Genomic DNA, 8,644 nt, shown 5'->3' with positions numbered 1-8,644 from the left:
CAAGTTCTGAATCGCGCTTTCAAAGTTTGCACTGCAATTGACTATATATACAAGTTCCCGACTAGCACAGTAGGACAGCCTAGACCCACCAGGCATGATCACCTCGCCTGGTCGGAGGATCCTCCCTTTGTATTGGAGGAACATGATCACCTCGTTACTCCACAATATAAATCTTGCCTATTCTATATCGAAGCTTTGCACTCATACTTGAGACATAATTTATCTTTTTAATACGGAACCACGACAGTTTTATCACAATACACGGATTAATATTGCCGATACAAATAATGTAATTAATTACTTATCAACAAGAAATGGATAAATCCCAAAAGATAGCATTTGAACCTTAACCTCTGACACCATTCGAGATAATTTTGAAATAATAAAGTATTTTTTTAAAGACAAGTTTTTTGACATGTGTCAAATTATAACTTTTAAACTCTCGCGTTGCATGTTTAATATACATATAATAGGATACGGGAATTAACCCGAGCACGCATTTTATCTTAAAATGCCTAACGAGTGAAACCTGCGCCAAAACGTTAGGTATTTTAAGGTAAAATGTGTGTTCGCGTTAATTCCCGTATTCTATTATTGTATGTGTGTCAAATTCAATAAAAAAGAAAAAGTTATCCAACGATGGGTACAGTTTAGGCCGCAGTTGTCTCATTGCAGGGCGAGGCTCTCCTCCCGAACGAGGAAGGGTGTAGGCCGTGAGTCCACTACAGTGGCCAACTCATACTTTTAAATTTATTAAATACAAATTTGACTGCCTCCGTGGCGCAGTGGTTTGTGTCGCCACGCCGATACCACAGTCCGGAGGCCGTGAGTTCGATTCCCACACGGGACCATTATTTGTGCGATCCTCAAATAATTGTGTAGAGTCTTGTTGTGCTTTGTGTCCGTTGTTTTTATGTTTGTAAAAGTCCCCGCGACACAAGGGCAATTCTTAGTGCGGGAGTTGCCTTTTATAAAGAACGAATTATATAAAATTTCACATATTACCAAAATTTTGCCACGTATTTCTTCTATTGAGGTCACTGGAATTGCCATAGTTTCCATTTTGAACTACGCGTGGTTCAAAGTAAAATATTTGTTTAAATAAAATCTTTTGACGTGGACGGAGTCGCGGGCAGAGGCTTGTAGTAAGTAAAACAATATTGTAGCATATTCATCACTTCTTTATTTATTGAACGTATTTAAAAGTAATAGTCATATTTTATGGTTTGACACAATTATGACATAGATTATATCCAATATTATTTTTCCTAATATCCTCCGCAGCCACAATAACCTCCGGCTTGTCCAAGACCAATGACAGCAGGAGCAACAGCTGCTATACCTGAACCGCAGCCAGCACCTCCATAGCCGGCAGCTCCATAGCCGGCAGCTCCATAGCCAGCAGCACCGTAGCCGATACCAGCTGGTCCAACACCAATAGCACCAGCAGAATTGAGAGCATTGCTTGTGATAGCAGTCACTCCATTACCACAGCCGTAGTTGACGATGCCTGCACCAGCAGAGGGCAACGCACCCTCCAAAGCAACAGCACTCAAGAACGGCAGCTCACCGACTACGAGTAGAGAGCCTTCATAAGCGTTCTCAGACTCTACAGAAAGGCCGGTGGGAGCGATGGCGGAGGCGCTGGAGACGGGCAGAGCGCCGCCACTGGTGGGAGTCACCTCGATACTTGCAGCATTTATGCCTGCACCTGCGTAACCTAGACCAGCGCCGATGCCACACCCTGAACCAATGCCGAGTCCAGCTCCGTAAGCCAATCCATTACCTCCCAGTGCGCCACATGATGAATAGCCGGCACCTACAGCGCGCAGCTGATTGGCTCCAGGATAAACACACTGACTGAATGCAACCTGTGCGATGAGCGCCTGAGCGCAGAGGACGAGGATAGCTGCGGCAGACATGTTACTTATTGTACTGCTGACGCGAGAATGATGTCCAGCACCACTGCTGCTGCTTTTATACTAACACTGTGTTATCAATACACAATCACTTACACTCGTCTATGAAATACTGTTTGTGACATTTGCGATAAATATTGCACTTATTTAGCGAACATAATGTACATCACGTACTGCAATAATACAGACCTAGTAACTGCAATTGTGGCGAATATAAAACCGTGTGAATAGTTGCAGTTCATCATTCAGTCTTCAGCTCCTCGTTGAACAAACATCAAACATGAATACCCTCGCTGTTGTGTTCCTCTGCGTCCAAGCTTGCTTGGTACAGGTGAGTGAAATCCATTACTTTGCTATAAATTCGAATAATTTCTATATTTTTATATGCAGTGGCACTATGTTCTATTTGTAGCTCTGGTAAATAATCTGGGTTATTTTATAGACAGTGTTCAGTCAGTGCGGTGGATGTGGCTACTCTCCCGTCGCTGGCATCGCTCCTGCTCTCGGCTGCGGTGGAGCCGCTCTTGGTTACGGTGGACTCGCCGCATTAGGAGGCTTAGCTGGACTCGGCGCGTATGGTAGCGCTGCTGGTGTTGGGTATGCAGCTTCAGGCGCGAGTGCGTACGGCGGCGCCGGTGAAGGTAACGTGGCGGTCGCCGGTGAGCTGCCAGTCGCCGGTAACACCGCCGTCATCGGTCAGGTGCCTATCTTGGGCGCTGTGAGATTCGAAGGAGCTGTGCCGGCTTGTGGCGCCGTGTCAATCGCTGGACAGTGCGCCTGCGGCTGTGGATACTAAATAATGATGGTTTGATGATGAATTTGGTATCAATTTATAAATTGCAATACTGAAATAATATATTCAACTCTTTTTGTCTATATAATCTATTTTATTTATCCTTATTATAAGTCATTTTTATTTAAGGTACTACAGTATCATATTACATTCGGACATTCGTTTAACGGAATGTCAATTCAATAACTCGCATGTGTAGAAGACACTTAGTGTACTGTACTTCGATTCTCTACCACTATCGACTACCGACAACCGAACTGTCATCGAGAAATTTTGTATGAAAATCTGATCAGCGCCTCTGACGGGTGTCGTAGGAAACATTTTGGCAGTACATTCTAAATGTCAAAATTTCGATAGCTAGCCGGTTGTCGGTAGTCGATAGTGGTAGAGAATCGAGGTACTGTACTGCTAGTATAAGGTAGCATAGATAGAATAAATAAATTCATCAGAGATCTTAAATATCAGGTCGGGGAAAAAGTCTTCTTGAAGCTAAAGAGATTTTATTACAAGTTCATGCATACTATAATGCTAAAAGACTTTTTCCCCGACCTGATATAAGACGCTGACAGACCAACTTTATGAAAAAAACAATAAAAAAAATGTTGAGTTATTTATTTATAAAATGATTCTGTCCATAGTCTCTTCTTTGGTACACACACGGGGGTAAGCTGGGTCCTTTTCACAGATGAAATTAAATGAGTCGCAAGCCAAGCCTTGTAATAGACCACTGCCTCGGTACCTAGATAAACAGACTTTTGACACATCTTTGCCTTGTTTCCCTGGAGCTAACCTGGGCAAGCTGTAAGCCACCATGTTGAGACCTGATAAAAGAAATACATAAATATCATTGGATAACTCACCTCCCACGCAAGTGGTCGCAGGTTCAAACCCAAGGCAACACACCAATGACTTGTCACATGCTCCAACGGTGAAGAAAAAGCATCGTGAGGAAACCTTGCATGCGTAAAATTTCTATTTCTATTCTAATACATTTATTGAGGACATGCAAAGTCCCCAACCCGCACTTGGCCAGCGTGGTGGACTCAAGGCCTAACTCCTTCCTCTCGTTTGGGAGGAGACCCCTGCCCTGCAGTTGGACAGTAATGTGTTTAAAAAAAAATCTCACCTTCTTCATTCACCCAAGAATTCTCAGGCGTCATGATTGTAAGCGCAGATAATAATTGGAAAGCTCCCAGTTTGTCAAGATACTCCATCACTATGTTATTGGTAACGTTTTCCTCTTTTTCATTGGTAACCATTGCGAGACGGCCGCCTTCCGCAGAGCACGCGAAACGAGCGCCCTGGTGATCACCACGGTTTAAGTGGAACTTGTAACACTTCTTGACGAGGGGCTGATACTTGTATTCTGTAATAAAAAACATGTATGTGTGTAGCAGCGATAGCCGAGTGATATGAGTTGGTATCACGCAAGTGGTCGCAGGTTCGAACCCGAGGCAACACACCAATGACTTTTCGTAGTTATGTGTGTATTATCAGTTGCTCCAACGGTGAAGGAAAACATCGTGATGCAACCTTGCATGAGAGTTCTATAGAAAAGTATGCAAAGTCCCCAACCCGCAATTAACCAGCGTGGTGGACTCTAAACCTGACATCTGCCTCATTACGGGTGGAGACCCTTGCCCAGCAGTAGGAAATTAATGGGTTAAATTTATTTATTTATTTATTAGCCTACCTGTAGCTCTATTCTCTACCACTTTCGACTACCAACAGTCAGCTAGCTATCGAGATATTTTGTATGAAATTCTGATCAGCGCCTCTATCGTCATAGGAACTATTTTGGCAGTACATTTTAAATGTAAAACTTTCGAAACTTGACAGTCCTGACTGTACAGTAGCAAGAATCTTAACAGTCAGTACTGTCAAGTATCGAGAGTTTGTAATTTAAAATGTATTGCCAAATTGGTTTTTACAAGGCACAGTCGAGGCACTAAACAGATTTTATTGTAAAATTTTTCGATAGCAATAGATTTCGGTTGTCGGTAGTCGGTAGTAGTAGAAAATTGAGCTACAGAATCGCGTTACAGAAGGTTTCTTTTTCGAATTCAGACAGCTGTTTTCGTACATTTGCTGTCATTTTATCTAGCAAATACGTTGCCTTAACTGGCATAAGCTGTGAATCTGACACTTAGTGTTGTAGAGGATAGCTACATGTAGCGACATCTAACCGCAGAGCGCAGGACCACCAACTCGCAGAGTGGCTGACGTCACAAGTCCTGAATCGCGCTATCAGTGTTTGCACTGCAATTAACTATTTATTTAAGTTCCCGACTAGAACAGTCGGGCAGCCTAGGCCCACCAGGCATAGTCACCTCGCCTGGTCGGAGCATCCTCCCTTTGTGTTGGAGGAACATGACACCTCGTTCCTCCACAGTGTTAAACGGAGCGAAAATCTCACCTGGATCTGTAGTGCCGCAAGCGTTAACATCAACCTTTGAGTCCTTCCTATAACACATGAAAGGTCGGGGCTCCTCACACTTCACGTCTGATAACTTGCCATCTGGACTCATGGTGAGACATCTCTCTGCGTCGTTCTTATTGTCTGGCTGCTTGGGAGCCCATACGTGTGGTGTACTGTCCAGGGGGATTCCTAAAAAAATACACTAATAGTATTATTTTCTCATAGACGTTTTTATTTTCTTTGTCACGCTAAATCGCTGCCTATTGTCAGGCGAAATTAAAATTATTACTTTTATGAATGGTAGCTGATAGTTCAATAGTCACGCTTAATACTGCTTGGGTCTATTCTCGGATTTAAAGGGATACCAGTATCCAAATTAAACATAGATAACGGTCACATGTTACGGTCGTTTAATTCCACACTAAGGAAAGCTTTTACTATGGCCACCAAATAACTGATAAATATCTATCTATCTATAAATATATAAAAATGAATTGCTGTTCGTTAGTCTCGCTTAAACTCGTGAACGGCTGGCCAGATTTGGCTAATTTTGGTCTTCAATTATTTGTGGAAGTCCAGAAAAGGTGTAAAAGGTGAATAAATTTGAAAATGCGCGGTGTTAAATAAAAACAAGAAAGCGTGAGCGGAGCTGCGAGGGTCAGCTAGTATATAATAATAATAAATTTAGCTCTCACCGTCAACAGAATAGTAGTGTCCTTTCGATATAGCATTGAATCCAGTGAATACGTCACTAGTTGGTAGCATGTTTAACATCTCAATTTTGTGATGATTTACCGGAGAGGCTAACATTGCACCTGTGGATACAAAACAACAGAAAGAATAAGAGAAGTAAAGCCAATTTTCAAAGTTCGTTTTTGTTTATTTACTGCCTTATTTAAACCGAAATTCGTAAAAAAAGTCGCATTATTTCAACTGCTAAGCAACCATGTTGATACAAAAGAAAACAAGTTCGTGCTCCTGGAAAACAGTAGATCGATTCTCTACTACTATCGACTACCGACAACCAGCTAGCTATCGAGAAATTTTACACGAAAATCTGTTTAGCGCCTCTACCGGGCTCCGTCAGAACTATTTTGGCAGTTCATTTTAAATGTCTAAAATTCTAATAACTACTTTGGTAAAAAAAAACTATTTGTTTCTAATGCAACTACTATACGTATTAAAAAATATTATATAATATTTACTAAGACTATTTTAAAGTTAATAATATAATTTTACATTTCCAAATTAAGAATACGAACCTTCATGGTAGCACATGAGGCGGGCTTCGCGCCAAGGTAGCGGTATTGTATGATACTTGTACCATCCTGAACCGTTGTAAGTGTAATCACAACGGAATTTAACGGCCTCTGAAAAATAACACAACAGAAACAAATTTAACTTTTTAGAGTCCCACTTTGATGGGAACGGAATGTGGAAGTCTTAAAAAATATTTCAGTTTTGCATTTTTTCTGTAGGTTTTATTACAATTTTTATTTGTAAGTAATAAAAGCAGAAAAGCTATGATAATCGAGTGATATAAGTAGGTTATAAATAATAAGTGAAACTTTTAACACACACAACTTTAGCTAATAAATCTATACTAATATTATAAAGCTGAAGAGTTTGTTTGTTTGTTTGTTTGTTTGTTTGTTTGAACGCGCTAATCTCAGGAACTACTGGTCCGATTTGAATAATTATTTCAGTGTTAGATAGCCCATTTATCGAGGAAGGCTATAGGCTACATATCATCACGCTACGGTCATTAGGAGCGGAGTAGCAACGAAAAATGTTACAAAAACGGGGAAAATTTTGACCCATTCTCTTAGGTGACGCAAGCGAAGCTGCGCGGGTCAGCTAGTCGTACATAAACCTACGTGCAGCTCGATTCCCTACGACTACCGGCTAGCTATCGAGAAATTTTACACGAAAATCTCTTTAGTGTCTACTACGGGCTCCGTAACAACTATGAGTATTTTGGCAGTCCATGTCAAACTCTCGATACTGGATGGTTGCAATTGTAGAGAGCCGTGCTAGTGGTCTTAGGTTCAAACCTTCGTCTCAAACTTCTACTTGGAAGGCTTGAAAAACCCATCTATACTAATATTATAAAGCTGAAGAGTTAGTTTGTTTGTTTGAACGCGCTAATCTCAGGAACTACAGGACCGATTTGAAAAAAATCTTTCAGTGTTAGATAGCCCATTTATTGAGGAAGGCTATAGGCTATATATTATCACGCTACGACCAATAGGAGCAAAGTCACAGTAAAAAATGTTACAAAAACGGGGAAAATTATGACCCATTCTCTCTTATGTGACGCAAGCGAAGTTGCACGAGTCGGCTAGTTAAATATAAAGGTATGTATTTTGAGTTACTTACCTAAGGATGTTATACAAACTATCAACAGCGCTGTCAAACTGTACTTCATTGTTAGTGATTTGATGAACACAACACACAGTAATGTAATGAATGTTCCTCTCGAGCTGTTTATATACAATACGGGTATGATATCATGACGTCACACTGTTCTGTGTAAGGATAAAGCGACTAAAATTCCCGTTGTTTAAGGGTTTTGTGATATTAGGTCGGGAAAAAGTCTTTTCGCATTATAGTATGTATGAACTTGTAATAAAATCTTTTCTCTACACAAAAAGCTCGATATTTGGGTACCTCACAAGCTCACTGAAAAAAACCTAATGAACCGTGTACTCATTTGTGATTCTTGAAGCCAAGATTTTAATACAAGGTCATACATACTATAATGTGAAAAGACTTTTTCCCCGACCTAACATTATCTAAAAACCTATGCTACTACAAAAAGGTAAATTAAGTCCTTAAGATATTTTTTCATCATTATTAATTATTCCTGCCAATTTTGTCTCCGTAGTACAGTGTTTTAAGTCACTACGGCGCTACCATTGTTTCGCTAGGTCGTGGGTTCGATTTCTACACGGGACAATCATTTGTGCTATCCACAAATAATTGATTTGGGTCTGGTTCTACTTTGTGTCCGTTGTTTGTGTGTTTGTAAAAGTCCCCGCCACACAAGAGCAATTCCTAGTGCAGTAGCCTTATTAAAAAGAAAATCGAATACCACCCGGGACAGATATTTGTGTGACGCACCCGAGTATCTGTTCTGAGACTGGTTGTTAATTTATCTATATAATTATGTATTTAGAAATATATAAGTATGTTTATAAATTTTTTGGTTATCATAGTACAAGCTTTATTTAGTTTGGAATCAAATAACCGAGTGTGAGTTGTCCATTGTTTTTAATACAAATAAAGTTTTTCAAATTGATTTTGACTGAATTTAGAATAAAATTTGGAAAAATTAAATATTGATGTGGCGTTTTATCGGGAAATATATGCCTCCCTCATTGTAAGGAGTTGAACGGTGCCCACAGGAACCGGGTATTAAAGCGATAAAAAATCATTATATTTTAAAAAGTATTTCCCCAAGTTCAAAAAAAGAAAAGGCGGTTTTATAAATAAAGTTCACGCGAACAAAGT

The 8,644-nt window shown here is 40.3% G+C and overlaps 2 protein-coding genes across 2 annotated transcripts; both read right to left on the bottom strand.

Moving 5' to 3' along the window:
- Window positions 1-1,268: 1,268 nt before the first annotated feature.
- LOC142984549 (chorion class B protein Ld34-like) lies at window positions 1,269-2,668 on the bottom strand. Its single transcript, XM_076132252.1, has one exon. It carries the CDS (start codon window positions 1,920-1,922, stop codon window positions 1,269-1,271), a length of 654 nt encoding a protein of 217 aa, XP_075988367.1. The 5' UTR covers window positions 1,923-2,668.
- A 641-nt stretch (window positions 2,669-3,309) lies between these two features.
- Window positions 3,310-7,589, bottom strand: LOC142984548 (macrophage mannose receptor 1-like). The gene is made up of 6 exons (XM_076132251.1): window positions 7,511-7,589; window positions 6,394-6,501; window positions 5,827-5,946; window positions 5,129-5,320; window positions 3,839-4,078; window positions 3,310-3,533 (listed from the first exon to the last, which is right to left on the bottom strand). Exons 1-6 carry the CDS (start codon window positions 7,557-7,559, stop codon window positions 3,328-3,330), a joined length of 915 nt encoding a protein of 304 aa, XP_075988366.1. The 5' UTR covers window positions 7,560-7,589; the 3' UTR covers window positions 3,310-3,327.
- Window positions 7,590-8,644: the final 1,055 nt, after the last annotated feature.

Source organism: Anticarsia gemmatalis, chromosome 27 (genome assembly GCF_050436995.1).
Source record: "Anticarsia gemmatalis isolate Benzon Research Colony breed Stoneville strain chromosome 27, ilAntGemm2 primary, whole genome shotgun sequence".
NCBI lineage: Eukaryota > Metazoa > Arthropoda > Insecta > Lepidoptera > Erebidae > Anticarsia > Anticarsia gemmatalis.
This window is presented reverse-complemented; position numbering and strand designations above follow the sequence as displayed.

What these genes read in the sequence shown, in the direction of transcription:
- LOC142984549 (XM_076132252.1), bottom strand. Translation starts at nt 1,922, where the DNA reads ATGTCTGCCGCAGCTATCCTCGTCCTCTGCGCTCAGGCGCTCATCGCA.
- LOC142984548 (XM_076132251.1), bottom strand. Translation starts at nt 7,559, where the DNA reads ATGAAGTACAGTTTGACAGCGCTGTTGATAGTTTGTATAACATCCTTA. An exon ending in AGTTTGTATAACATCCTTAG is followed by an intron (nt 6,502 to 7,510) that starts GTAAGTAACTCA and finishes GTTATTTTTCAG; the next exon opens with AGGCCGTTAAATTCCGTTGT. An exon ending in CCTCATGTGCTACCATGAAG is followed by an intron (nt 5,947 to 6,393) that starts GTTCGTATTCTT and finishes TTGTATCCACAG; the next exon opens with GTGCAATGTTAGCCTCTCCG.